General features: G+C 57.5%; 1 protein-coding gene across 1 annotated transcript in view; it reads left to right on the forward strand.

Annotated features, from left to right (window-relative positions):
* Nucleotides 1–13,664, forward strand: part of TBC1D2B (TBC1 domain family member 2B) — a 53,927-nt gene extending 40,263 nt beyond the window's left edge. Inside the window, exons 8-13 of the mRNA XM_040968467.1 lie at nt 544–737; nt 1,960–2,454; nt 3,701–3,818; nt 7,651–7,836; nt 9,559–9,680; nt 11,396–13,664. Of these exons, the coding sequence (XP_040824401.1) occupies nt 544–737; nt 1,960–2,454; nt 3,701–3,818; nt 7,651–7,836; nt 9,559–9,680; nt 11,396–11,591 (1,311 nt within the window). The 3' untranslated portion in view covers nt 11,592–13,664. The remainder of the gene's footprint in view (nt 1–543; nt 738–1,959; nt 2,455–3,700; nt 3,819–7,650; nt 7,837–9,558; nt 9,681–11,395) is intronic.
* Nucleotides 13,665–14,012: the final 348 nt, after the last annotated feature.

The raw sequence follows: 14,012 nt of genomic DNA on the forward strand, positions 1-14,012 counted from the left end.
CAGCTGTGGTCAGGGAGTCGCAGTCCTGGTGCCTGGCAGCAGCTGTCACACACACATACCCTTACATTTAGACTCAGTATATCTGCCCATACCCATTCCTACAGTGGATTTAATTTTTCATTTGATCTGGTAGCAGATAGGAGCTAGCCCTCAGTCGCCATGCCCTAAGGCATTGCAGCATGGGCTGGACACCATGGTGGCCCCTATGCCACATGGCACCAGCCCTTGAGGACTGGCACTCTGCCAGCATACTCCAACCCTGTCCATAGCGGATCTTGTGTTAGCACCTGGAGGTGCAGGGACAGACCGCCGAGAATGAAGAGGGAGTCCATGGCAGCCATTTCAGACCTGACGTATGGCCCAAGGCAGCAGGCAACCTCCCATCTCTAGCATAGTCTGGCTCACTTCCCATGCCATCTGCCATGAGGCCCCTCGGAGTCTCTGGCCTTGTGTCCATCCCAGTGTAGGAGGTATCTGGCCCCTTGGGCTCGCTGGCCTTGTGTCCGTCTTGATGGCGAGGTAATCATGCCGCCTTCTCTCCAGTACTCTAGCCTGGAAGCCAAGCTCTGCCAGATCGAAAGCAAATACCTGATCCTGCTTCAAGAGATGAAGACACCGGTGTGCTCAGAGGAGCAGGGTCCTGCCAGGGAGGTCATAGCGCAGCTGCTGGAGGACGCACTGCAGGTCGAGAGCCCGGAGCAGCCAGAGCAGGCCTTCGTGAAGCCCCACCTAGTCAGGTAGAGTTGCTGGAGGAGGGCGAGGGGGTTGCGCCCCACCTCTATGGTCCTCTCCTAGCAGCTGTGGCCAAGCACGAGAACCATGCATCACATGGGGCCTGCGCGGAACCTAGCAGGGGGAGCAGAGCTGGTCCCAGTGTCATGTCTCAGGACTTTGTAGAGCTGTCTCCTTGTACTGTGTCCAGGCAGCTGTTGTTCCAGTCCCTGCTATCTCCCAGTGAACCGGGTCCTTCTCCTGACCTAAGACAAAGCTGCACCACAGGGCTCCCCAAGTGGGGAGCTGCCTGGGCTGCATGGCTCAGAGCCAGCCGAGAGTCTGGGGTGAGCAGGGGCATACTTGCCACTAATATACTTGGACACAGACAGCACTGCTGGGTGTTTCAGAAAGTCTCAGGATTAGGTACTCACATAGCTTAGATTCTGAACACAAGACTCATGAAATATCAAAATGAGGGGAAGTGGGAACTCCCTCAGTCCATGCTGCTCTTCTGGTCCCACCCTCTTGTCCCCAGGGACCCTATCATGTCTGGCTCTCGCTACCCACCCTCCAGGCCAGGGGAAGCCCTACTTCTGCTTGGCTGGGTCTTCCCCTGTTTGCGCATCCAGCATGTGACTGCTCAAATGGCACTGAAAACAGGTGCTGATGGGTACATGTGCAGCACCACCCTACACACACCCTAACGCCCTCAGAGCTCTGCCCTGTGCTGGCTGCTGTGCTAAGTGTGGGATGTGCAGGGCAGGTTTGGGCTGGTGCGGAGCAGAGCACAGCCTAGAGCAGTTGGGAAGTCCCGGGTTCCTGGGACGAGGGTACAGATGTCTTGAGGACTACAGACATCCTTTTCCTTGTTTTTCCCCTTGTTAAGTGACATCTCCTGAAGCGTGAAGTTGTGCATATATCAGCAGGTGTTGTACGAACACACACACGGACACAGCCCGGTTATGTGTCTTATTTTACAGTATTGCCTGCATTTCTGTCTGTGTTTTTCACACTCAGAATTTGTAACCATCTGGGCTCGTATCAAGAAGAACCTCATTGAGTTTGTTTCACGCAGGTGGTCAGCCATCTGGCCCTGCTGGGTGAGAGGCCTGTTATCCCAACTCCAGACGTCTGCTTGGTGCCTGAGAGCCATGTGGGGCCATCCCGGTGTCCAGGTCCTCTGCACTGCTGTGTTGCTCCCAGGACTTCTCCCCCAAACTTCCTTTTGTCTGTTTTTGCCCCCAGTGAGTACGACATCTATGGGTTCAGGACCGTGCCCGAGGATGGTGAGGAGGAGAAACTGGTGGCCAAGGTCCGCGCACTAGACCTGAAGACGTTGTACCTCACTGAGAACCAGGAAGTGTCCACTGGCGTCAAGTGGGAGAACTACTTTGCAAGCACAATGAACAGGGAGATGGTGCGCTCCCCAGAACTGAAGAACCTGATACGGGCCGGCATCCCCCATGAGCACCGGTCCCAGGTGTGGAAGTGGTGTGTGGACCAGCACCGGAAGAAGTTCAGAGATGGTGCCGAGCCCGGCTACTTCCAGACCCTGCTGCAGACAGCACTGGAGAAGCAGAACCCGGCTGCCAAGCAGATCGAGCTGGACCTGCTGCGGACCCTGCCCAACAACAGGCACTACTCAAGCCCCACCTCCGAGGGCATTCAGAAGCTACGCAATGTCCTGCTTGCCTTCTCCTGGCGCAACCCAGACATTGGCTACTGCCAGGGCCTCAATCGGTGGGTGCCCTGCCCCCAGTGCTCCACGGCCTCTCCCCTCCTGGTCGACCTGTGAAATCCCATGCTCCCTATCTGGGTTTAGGGATATGATGTCCCCAGTTCTGGCACAGCTGAGGGGCCCACAGGAACACCAAAATCCAGTTTCTAGGACATAGCATGGGGTCTCATGGCACCCGAGTTGTGATGAGAAGTTGGAGTTCATCAGTGTGTGTTGTATGCAGTGAGAGCTCACAGCTGCTCTGTGTGCACACAGGAGCTTTGTCCTTAACAGTTCATCAGCTGGCTGCATCTTAGCCCCTGAACGACCTTACTCCTTGTAGACCAGGATCCTTCTGTAGGTCTCGCCTACTTCCCGGCTTCTGTAAGCAGAGGCGCAATCAGCTAACCATCCATCTGAGTGAGGCACTCTCCCTTCCCCAGGTGCTGAGTGCTAGGTTGTGAAAGTGTAAAGTCGAGTGAGGTTGGGGTGGAGATGGTCTGTGTGCCCTGCAGGCATCCTTCTGTGAGCCAAGGGTGGGGGTCTTCAGTGTTGGAGCAGCTGGTTAAGCTGCTTCCTGTGACATCAGCATCTGATATGGGTGCCTATTTGAACAGGAGTTGGCTGCTTCTCCATAGTATGCCTTAACAGGTGCTCCCTGGGGATGACCCAGGGGTAGAAGCTTCTGACAGGGCCCCTGGAAGAACTCGAGGATTCCTGTGTGGGCAGCAGGGTGCTGGATCTTTTCCTTTAAGGTACTCATGCCCATTGTTGACCTCTGAGTGTCCACACCTCTGTAGAAGCCCTTTGGTCTTCCCTGGGAGAGATGCATCCCTCCCACAGACACCATTCACTCCTGTGGACCTCATATTCCGCTGACCTCGGACCCTGTCCAGCCTGGGCGTCCTCAGAGGGTGTGGCATCCACACCTGCGCATGCAGATTTTCTTTCTGGCTCCTGGCCAGTTGTTTCCTTCTGCTGGCCATCCCATTTGCCTGAGTCACGCCCTTCTCAGCCATCCCCCCAGTTACGAGTTCAGTATGATACCGTCCAAGGAAGCAGCACTGAGAAGGGGCCTGCATGCACTGAGATGGAGGTGCCTGGCATCTGACCTTTTTCCTTCTGTGGCACTGTCCTGAGTGCTAATGAGTGCCTGTGGTCGGGCTCTGTCATCTGAGGGAGAAACTGCCTGGGCAGGTGTCCAAGAGGGCAGCAGCCATATGCGTCTGAGGCTGGCACACTCACCTTGTCCTGCCCATCTGCTTGTAGGCTGGTGGCAGTGGCACTCTTGTACCTGGAGCAAGAAGATGCCTTCTGGTGTCTGGTCACTATCGTGGAAGTATTCATGCCGCGAGACTATTACACCAAGACCCTCCTGGGATCCCAGGTACGTTTGTGCTGCATTGCAACCTGGAACACCAGCAGTGACCCAGGATTCCTTTCCTGGGAAGGCCTGGCAAATCCGTGGCCCCTGTCAGTGTCCATGCACACATGAGGCCTTGTCGCCATCCTAGAGCTCACTGCAAACCAGAGGAGACATCCAGGTCCTCAGACCTAATATTACTGTCACTGCCCCTGCCCTCTCCCTGGGATGCTCAGCTTCTCCAAGACATGCAGCTGCCTAGGCAGGATTAGATGTGCCAGAAACTTCTGCTGGGAAACACTTTCGGGAGGAGTGCGTGGGGGCTGAGAAAAACAGGAGAAGGTGGACTCCCAGGCAGGCAGAGCCCCAGACTACACTGAAGTCTCACGAATTTCTGGCCAGGCTAGGGCAGTCCTCCAGCCCAGGTGCCTGCCTCCCACACGACAGCCCGCTCTCCAGTCCCCGTTGGCATTAAGGGAGGCATGCAGCGTTGGGGCTGAGGCTGGGAGCCTCCTGCTCACTGGCACCATGCTCTATGCACCTCTGCATGCCTGGGGCGATCCTGCTGGGCCTCGTCATGCCATAGGCAACAGCCATGGGCAAGGGACTCGGGCACTGGGAGCTGGGCAGGGGCTTGCAAAGCACAGTTTGGAGGCTGACAGTGCACATGCAATCAGCCCCATTCTGAGAGTAGCCCACACAATGTCCTTCAAGGATTCAGAGAGTGATGAAGGACATCCTAGGCACCTGCTGATGAAGTATTTGTCAGCGTACAGAATGGTTCATAACGTGCGCTGATGTGGGACAGTGTCCCGTACTGTCAGGTCAGCCAGCCAGGAAATGGCCCCTGCATAAGGCAGCACTACCTGTGTGGCTGGCAGCAGGTGAGCGGTGTCACCTCAGCACTGACGTGCTGCCATGACAACTTGAGGTCAATTTAATCTTAAATCTGCCCCTACTACCTGTAACAGTAACGCTGCGTTTCTAGAATATTTTAAGCTTTAAGCTCTGTTAATCCATATCTGAAATCAACTTCAAACAGTCGACACAAGGCAGGCATTCCCTCTGTCTTCCAGACAGGGCAGTCGAGGCACAGAGCTGTTGAGTGACCTGGTGGAGCTCCACAGCGGCCAGTGACCCTCAGCCCCGAGGTCCACGTGGTGTGCTTGGGCACTCCTGGATAAACTTAAGAGGCATCAGTGCCTGGTTAGTCTGGCTCTGACGCCATCACCCAGAGGTACAAATTCTCACCTGGAGGCTGCTGGCTTTCAGGTGCACTGCTTTCCTGACCCCCACCCTGGTCATGACTGCCACTACCTCCCTCCAGGACGCCCAGAGCCCCTCCCGCTGCCTCCTGTGCATCCTAGCAGGCAGACACAGAGGGCCCTGGTCCAGCCCAGAACTGCAGTGCCCTGCACAGACCACTGAGGGTCTTTGACCCCAGTTTGCTTCCAAGTCAACAGGAGCAATGGAGCTTTGCCCCGGCTGGCTCTGGGCGGCTGCCCTGCAGCTGGTACAGGTGTATCTGATCAAACAGCAGCTCTTCAGGTTCAGCACTGTCGGACACACAGGCAGAGGGGTGGGATGGGCGAAAAGCCACCGACATAGAGGCCGTGCCAGTGCAGTGGGAATACGAGTGGCTCTGACACCTGTCACGTCTCAGGGGCTGCTGCAGACCAGCTGCTGGCCGGCTTTCCCAACTGTGCTGTCCTTTGAGTATGTGCCGTGTGCCAGGGCCTCACCAGGCGTCGTGGCCGACTCGGAGATGAATGACACAGTCATTGCATGGCCTCTGAGGGAGGGGCTGAGGCAGAGGCAAGAGCCAGCATTCCCTGGCAGCCCGCTCCATGCCAGCTCTCTGCCAAGCACTCCGGCAGCCTCCAGTGCCAGGCAGTCTGCCAGCCAGGAGAGGGAGAGAGATGTGTGCCTGGCTCTTGGCCCGCTGCAAGGCCAGCTCAGAAGTCGCAGGCTCTCCGACGTCCTTAGGCAGAGTGGATGGTGGGGTCCTCCCTTACTGTCGTGGACAGCAGTCCTATCCACAGCTGCCCAGTCGGCAGCCCTGGTCCCTGTCACCAAGCTATGGAGTGGGACTCACAGACAAAGGTTGTCTGAATGCAGGCCATGGAGCAGGCCAAGCAGAAGTGCCGAGTGCACGAGGAGTTGAAGGAGGGGTGCAGTGTGAAGGGAGTTGAGGAGGTAGGTGTGGCTTGTTGCCGTGGCACCTATGTGACAGCTGCCACAGGGCTTTGCAGGCATCCAGCCACTTGGAGCTACTTCTCAAGGTGGGGCAGTGCACAGTGTGGCTTGTAAACTACTTAGGCAGTTTTGCTTTTTTTTTTTTTTAGATGTATTTTATTTTTATTGGAAAGGCAGATTAACAGAGAGGAGAGATAGACAAAGATTTTCTATCCACTGGTTTGATCTCCAGGTGGCCGCAATGGCCCTAGCTGAGCTGATTTGAAGCCAGGAGTCGAGAAGGTTTGGGTCTGCCACGTGGGTGCAGTATTTCAAGGCTTTGGACCATCCTCCACTGTTTTTCCAGGCCATAAGCAGGGAGCCGGATGGGAAGAGGAGCAGCTGGACACAAACTGGCACCCATTTAGCACTTGCAAAGTGGCACTTGCAAGGGGAGGATTAGCTGGTTCAGCCGTCGAGCTGGGCCTACTTTTATTTGCTTTTTAATATTTATTTATTTTTATTGGAAAGGCAGATTTAAGAGAGATGGAGAGACAGAAAAAGATCTTCCATCTGCTGATTCATTCCCCAAATGGCTACAATGGCTGGAACCAAACCAATCTGAAGCCAAGAGCCAGGAGCTTTTTCCAGGTCTCTAGACTTTGGTGCATTATCTGCTTCTTTTCCAGGCTACAAACAGGGAGCTGGCTGCATGGGAAATGGAGTAGCTGGGACAGGAACCCGAAACCATATGGAATCCTGGCATTTAAAGGAGGATTAGCTGATTGAGCCATTGTGCCAGGCCCCTTGTTGTTTTTTTTTAAGAAAACTATTCTCCCCTCCCCTCCACCAAAAGATCAATCCCAGGGGCCAGTACTGCGTCCTAGCAAGCTAATCCTCCCGACTGTGGTGCCAGCAGCATCCCATAAGGACACTGATTCATGCCCCATTTGTTCCCCTCCCAGTCCAGCTCTCTGCTTGTGGCCTGAGAAGGCACCACATGGGAGACCTGGAGGATGCTGTCAGTGCCCCTTCTCCAAACTCAGCCCGTGACGCCCTGTGCCCCCAGTTGCTGTCACAGCACGTCTGTGTGGCTTCCCACTGCCGGTTTAACTCCTGATGGCATGATTGAAACTCGTTCAGCCCTCCCCTGTGCCTGAGCTGATACTAAGTGACAGTAACCACCTGTGGCTTAGCTAGGTCAGTCCTGGAACCAGCCAGGATGGGTGTGCCATACTTGGGCATGGGGCCAGAATGCTTCCCGTGTGGCTCCAGTTCTGCAATCTGCTGGGACTTGGCACTGCTCTCTGTGTGTCAGCTTCCCTAGGCCGGCGGAGGCATGAGAGAGTGGGCTGTCCAGGCTGGTACCTGCAGGCCCTGCTGCCTGGCTGCTTGCATTTTCCCAGGGCCTTGAGGAATAGCAGAGGTCTTGGACTGTCACTTCCCCCACTTTGCCCTACTATGGTTCGGGGAAAGGTGCCTGTTGGTGGCCACCTGCTGTGTACCAGCTGTGGGGCAGTGAGGGTGTGGGGGCGTGAGTCTGGAACAGCTGTGCTGGCTCAGCATGTGGCTGGGGTGGGGATGGAGGGCCCGAGCTCTCGCATTCAGCCTCCATCCTTTATTGGCCTCTTGCTGTTACGGGGAACCCCCAGCCTCCTCCTCCCTTCGCTCTGCCCCACAGGTGGACCAGCGGGTGTTCAGAGACCTGATGAGCGAGAAGTTGCCCCGGCTGCACGCCCACTTTGAGCAGCACAAAGTTGATTACACCCTCATCACCTTCAACTGGTTCCTGGTGGTGTTTGTGGACAGCGTTGTCAGCGACGTGCTCTTCAAGATCTGGGACTCTTTCCTTTACGAGGGACCAAAGGTCAGTGTGCTCGTCTTGTCTCCTTGCCAGCCCTGTGAATGGTGGCAGAGGTCCCCATGGTGCCTGAGCCATCTTATTGCCAGATGCCACTGGAGATGGGCTTGAGCCTGGGCAGGGGAGAGCAGCCACCTTCTTTCTTTTCTTTCTTTCTTTTTTTAAAAGATTTATTTATTTATTGGAAAGTCAGATATACAGAGAGGAGGAGAGACAGAGGAAGATCCTCCGTCTGATGATTCACTCCCCAAGTGAGCGTAACGGCTGATGCTATGCCGATCCGAAGCCAGGAGCCAGGAACTTCTTCCGGGTATCCCACATGGGTGCAGGGTCCCAAGGCTTTGGGCCATCCTCGACTGCTTTCCCAGGCCACAAGCAGGGAGCTGGATGGGAAGTGGAGCTGCCGGGATTAGAACCGGCACCCATATGGGATCCTGGCGCGTTCAAGGTGAGGACTTTAGCCGCTAGGCCACGCCGCTGGGCCCAGAGACCAGCCACCTTCTACTGTCAAGAGCATCCGGTCTGCACCAAGCCCCGAGCCAGGCACTGAGGGCTCACTGTGTGGGTGGGTAGGTGGAAGGCCACAGGTCTAACAAGGAGCAGGACTGACTGCCCACAAGCCTGGTGAGTGGTAGAGCTCTTTTACACACTGAACCCAAGTTGTGCGGCTGAGATTCCCGGTAGCATTAGAGGCCACCCTCAGGGTGTGGGTGCATGTGGCATGTACGCATTCTAACTTGCTGTGTCCCTGAGATGGAGCTGCTGCAGGGGTACAGCCCAGGACGGACCTATGGGGCAACCCTGTCTCCCTGCACTGTGCACTCTCTCCTGATATCTGGCGCCCAGTTAGACGCAGGATCAGCCATAGAAGCAATGATGCTGCTGGGCAGCCAGCTGGCCAAGCAGCGGGGCTTCGTGTGGGCGCCTCAGCCCCAGCTGAGTGTGGGACCCAGAGCACCCCACGGCTTCCTTCATCACCTGCTCTGCGCTTACCACAAAGGGTATGTCCCCAGGGAGCGATGACCAGGAGGCCTCCCAGCCTTGTGGACACCACATTCTGGGCCAGGGGAGGACAGGCTCTGCAGCCTGTGGTGCAGGGAAAGGTTGTGCCTGAGCCACAGGAAGCTGCTCAAATGTTACCGCCCAACAGCTGAGCAGGGAGACAAGTCTTCTCTCACCGTGTTGAGCTCCCACCTTTATTTGCTGAGATGGAAATGCCTGTGGAGGTAGAGTTTTGAGAGTTTTAAAAGCCTGGTTTGCTCTGATTTAAGAATTATGTCCAGGTAGGTGTGTTAGACCAGCAGCTGAGACCCCATGTCTCCTATTTGGGCACCTGGTGCAGGGCCCGGCTCCGTCTCCCTGGCGGTGTAGACCCTGGGAGGCAGCAGGTGAGGGTCCTGGGCTTCTCACTGCAGCCCAGCCCTGCCCTGGCCATCGCGGACCCTTGGGGAGTGAACCAGCAGACAGGAGTGAGCTCTCTCTTGCTCTCATTCTTGCTTTCTCTCTCCATTTAACACTAACCCGGAGCAAGGAGTCCGTGGAGGTCTGCCTGGGCTGAAGTTTGCTGGAAACCACCTGTGGGTTAGTTTTCCTGCAGGCCGGGATCTGGGTTTGCTGATGGGAGCTGCTCCCACCCAGGTGGGGGGCTGCCCAGGCTAGCAAAGGCCAGGAGCCCATGGCTGCGAGCCTGTGGGGCGCCACTGATGCAGCTGACCGCCCTCTCTGCAGGTTATTTTCCGTTTTGCCCTGGCGCTTTTCAAGTACAAGGAAGAGGAGATCCTGAAGCTGCAGGACTCCATGTCCATCTTCAAGTACCTTCGCTACTTCACCCGCACCATCCTGGATGCCAGGTGAGTCTCGGGCACCCCTCAGCCGGGCCCTGGGCTCCCTAACATTACCTGTGCCCATGCCTGTGCCCAGCGTGGACAGGGAGGAGGCAGGGGGCCTGGGAGGAGGCTGCCTTTATCCTGCATGCAGCAGTCTATGTTGCAGCCAGCCACTTCTGCCAGCATGCACTGCGGAACCTTCCCAGCCGGGCCCCAGCCAGCCTATGGGGTTGCAGATGAGGGGCAGGCCCTGTCCTAGATGGGCCTCCACTGTTGCCATCTGCTGAGCTGGGAAGGGGGGCAGTGAGGCGGTGCTGTATGGGACAGGAAGTGGCTGAGGCTCTTGTGGGCAGTGCCCAGGGCCTGGGCCTCCTCCCTCGCTGGTTTTAGGATCTGACTTAGGAAGTAGGTTTTCAAGGCACTTTGAGGCTTGCAAACCACAGTGGTGGCCTGATTGTTACCCAGTGAGAAAGAGGCCATCTGAGGACGTTTGCTAGTGAAGGATCGATTCCCAGTATGGGAGTGAGCCCTGGAGACTTTGTCTGGCTGGCTGAGGATCACCAGGAATGACATCAGACGGCCTCTCACAGCTGTCCCTGGCTGGCTCCGTAGCCTGCTAGTCCCTGCTGTGACCAGGCATGGTCCCACAGTGCCACCTTGTGGGTACAGGTTCCCTGCAATTGGCTTTAGCTAGACAGTGCCATCCTGTGGCCGCTACTGTCTAGCTAAAGCCAGTGGCTCTGACCCACTCCTGGGCCCCCTGGATAGTGGTTCCCTGACAGACCTCCCACAGTGAATGATCCACAGGAGAGAGAAGGGGTTCTGTGTCCCCAACTGCAGCAGGACGTCTGGTGGCATGGAGGGCCCTGAGCATTGTGGCCTCCCCTTAGCCAAGGCAGGGCAGCCTCTGAGGTCCTCTGCTCCCAGTCTCAGCATTTCTGACTGTAATGGGCAAAGGGGGTGGACACCACAGGTGCTTGGTCCCAAGCCTGTGTTTCCTTGCCCGGAGGCACCCACCTAGCCCCGCAGGACTCAGCAAGTCCCCATGTAGGATTCCTGCGTCCCAGGTTCCAGCACTCACTCAGGTGATTTGGCATTGAAGCAAAGCCAGGCCTCCTGACCTTTCACTCCCTTGTAGGGGGAGATGTCTGGAATACAGGAGGGACAGATGCCTGTGCCCATAGGCACCGCCTCTTAAAGGGACAGTGGGGCATGGGAAGGCCTCACCACAGGCCTGCCTCCACCTGGCCCAGGGCTGCCAGCTCTGTGCATCTCTGGCTGAAGGTGGGGAATGAGCCCCTGGTGTTTGGAAGTAAACCTCTGGGCCCTAGTCCCACTCCAGCTGGCTTTTCCGTGTTAAATGTCCTGGGAGGCAGGGCGGCTGGCCTGGGCAGTATGCAGTTCTGTGTCTGGTAAGCCACGGCGCTAGGGCCACCTTCGGAGCTTCTGCTGTTGAACAGCTACCTGTCTCTCTGGAGTCCACAACCCAACCCTGGCTGCATTGCCACCTGGGTGTGCTGGTCACTGCAGTGCTAAGCCCCACACTAGCCCTGAAGACCCACTCACTGACACCCTGGCAGGTGTCTCCCACGTTCCCAGCATGCTGGTCAGCAGTCAGAAGCCATGAAGGGATTGACCAACTCCTGCGGTCACCCAGCCGTTGTGTGAGCCTTGCTGACGGGGAGGCTGTGTCAAGTGCGTGCCTCAAGCCCAAACCTAGACCCATGTCTCTGCTCCAGGAAGCTCATCGGCATCTCCTTTGGGGACCTGAACCCCTTCCCGCTGCGCCAGATCCGGAACCGGCGAGCCTGCCACCTGGAGAAGGTGCGGCTGGAGCTGACGGAGCTGGAGGCCATCCGCGAGGACTTCCTGCGTGAGCGGGACAGCAGTCCTGACAAGGGCGAGCTGGTCAGCGACGAGGAGGAGGACACCTGAGCACCCTGCCCCACCACCCACACCAAGATGCTGTCACTTGCCTCCCTGCACGGCCTGAGTGCACCTGCAGCAGGGACCCAGTTTGCTCAAAGCCAGGACTGATGATGGAGCAGCTGCAGCCGCTGGGCATCTGCTGGGCAGACGTCCTCGCTCACAGCTACCTCCCCGGGGACATGGGCATGCTTGACCTGTGCCGTGAGCCCTTGGCACCACCCAGCAGGCTGGCAGTGAGTGCCTATTGACAGTATGCATCAGCCATGCTGGTGTTCACCCCAACCCTTCCAGATCTCCCGAGTCTGCCTTGGAGCACCAGGCATGCCGATTGGCATGGCTGTTGCTGGTGGTGTGGGACTGCCCTTGGAGGAGAACCTCCTTGCCACCAGCCACGTCCCCTCACTGGACTCTGCTCAGCACAGTCCAGGCTGGACTGCCTCACCTGCCTGCCTGTGTCCGGCTCTTCTCAGCTGGGCAGTCTGTGAGAGGCCATTCCCCTAGTGTGGATGTGGACCAGCGGGGCCAGCAAACCACAAAGCAGCCCCCTGGTGCTAGTCCCGGTGGGGGGCCCTGCAGTCCAGTGAGGCCTACACTGCACAGTGAAGCCTTGCGGGCACCCAGCAGCCTCGACTGCTTCACCGGAGCGGACGCAACTCCACCATGTCTCTGCTGCCCATGACATGTCAGGACAAACTGGTGGCCTCTGGGCCTCCAGGAGGTGTTAGGTGAGGGCATCTGCCTGACCTGGGGACCACCTTGACCCTTGAACTGAGGAGCCACCTGGCATCTTGGGTGGCTGGTTGCTGTGAGCTGCACCCACACATCTGTCCATCCGCCTGTCCGTCCACACTTGCCTTACTTTTGCCAAATAGAGGGAGCCACTCCCTGTGATGAGCCAAAGCCGCGGCCCCTCCTGGCATGCACAGCGGGCTTTCCCCTTGCCTTTGTCTCTGGAAACTGCCCGCTGAAGCCTGATTTCCAGAAATGTCTCTGAGAGCTGGGCCTGGCCATCTCACTGCTGTTTCTGGGCAGCTAGGACAAAACACCAAGAACCTGGTTGCCTCCTGTCCCGCGTGTAATGACACTGTGGCTCTCAGCCTGGGGATACCACAAAAGAAGGGGTCAGGGCCAGCCACCCTCAGCTCTGTTCCCGAGATGATCTCCCCATGGGCAAGACTGGTACCACCTGCTATTTGCAGGACCCTGAAGGGGGGCCACTTGGCCTGGAAAGGTGGACTAGCCCTTGGTGGGGATGCTGAGAGCAGAGCCACTTCCACCCTTGCCCAAGTGGCCACCATATGCGTGTTTCCGGGCCATAGGCGTGAGACAGCTCCGGCCCCCCAGGCCCTGGAATTGTCTGGCACCTGTCCTGGGTGGGCCTTCCAGGCTGCGCCGGCAGAGGGAGCTCTTGGCTGGGCCACTCCTCCTGTCACCCAGCCTGTGCCACTACCAGTGTGGGCCCTGTGGAGTGGGGGGGCAGAGAACCCCACCCCATGTGTCCTGTGCCCATGCTGGCCAGCGGGGGCCCCTGCCAGCTCCCGCCTCTACCCTGTTTTTACTCATGTATATTTTCACTACAGTTTCTATTTTTATAGACTATTTTATCAAGGTTTTTCTAGATCCTGCACATCTATTTTATATAACAAGTCCTTATCGTGTGTGTTTGCGTGACCGGGGCCTCTGCTGGCGCCCCACCCTGCACCAGCATTTCCCGCAAGCTGCCCGGAGGCCCCTGCTCACCCCAGGTGGCCTTGGGCGGGGGTGGGGTGGGGGTGTGCTGGACGAAGCTGCAGCTGCTGGAAGTGATTCTGGTGTCCTCTGCATTGTGTGGGCAGAGGAAATCTCACTTGGGAAAGCCCAGGTCTGGTTTGTCAGCCAAATGTCTGTGTCACTGCACCCCCATGGCCTGCAGAACACTGTCCTTAGCCTGCCACTAGCGCTGGGGCAGGCGGGGTGCAGGCCCCCTGTATGTTGCCTAGGATGGGAAATTGGGGGACCGCCAAGTTGACTCTGTCCTTTTCTACAGCGGTTATCCTGGAATTGCTGTGCCCCACAGGGAGAATAAAATACTAATTTGTAGGATGCTGGAGCCTTGAAATGCCATGGGTCCTGAGGGTTTGGGGTGTGGGACAGGGCCCATGAGTGTCCCTGCCCTGGGATGCAGGGGGTTGCTATGGCAGCCTGAGTGGTAGTGGGGAGGGGAATGTGGCCAGGCTGCAGGTAGAGGCCGGTGTGCAGAGCTGGCACCCCTCCCTCTGCCCCTGGGCCAGGCTTGTCCTGAGTCATGAGCTGTTTGCCTCCTGTCTGGAACTGACAGCCCAGGCCTGGCTGCCAGTGGGGACACCCCCGGCAGTCACTGGAAAAACAGGGATGATTAAGACCAAATGTCTTGTTGTGGGAAAGGGGGCGGGGGGGGGGCATTGGCGA

The sequence above is a fragment of the Ochotona curzoniae genome, unplaced genomic scaffold (genome assembly GCF_017591425.1).
Source record: "Ochotona curzoniae isolate NIBS_2020 unplaced genomic scaffold, NIBS_Ocur_1.0 scaffold_4701, whole genome shotgun sequence".
Classification (NCBI taxonomy): Eukaryota; Metazoa; Chordata; class Mammalia; order Lagomorpha; family Ochotonidae; genus Ochotona; species Ochotona curzoniae.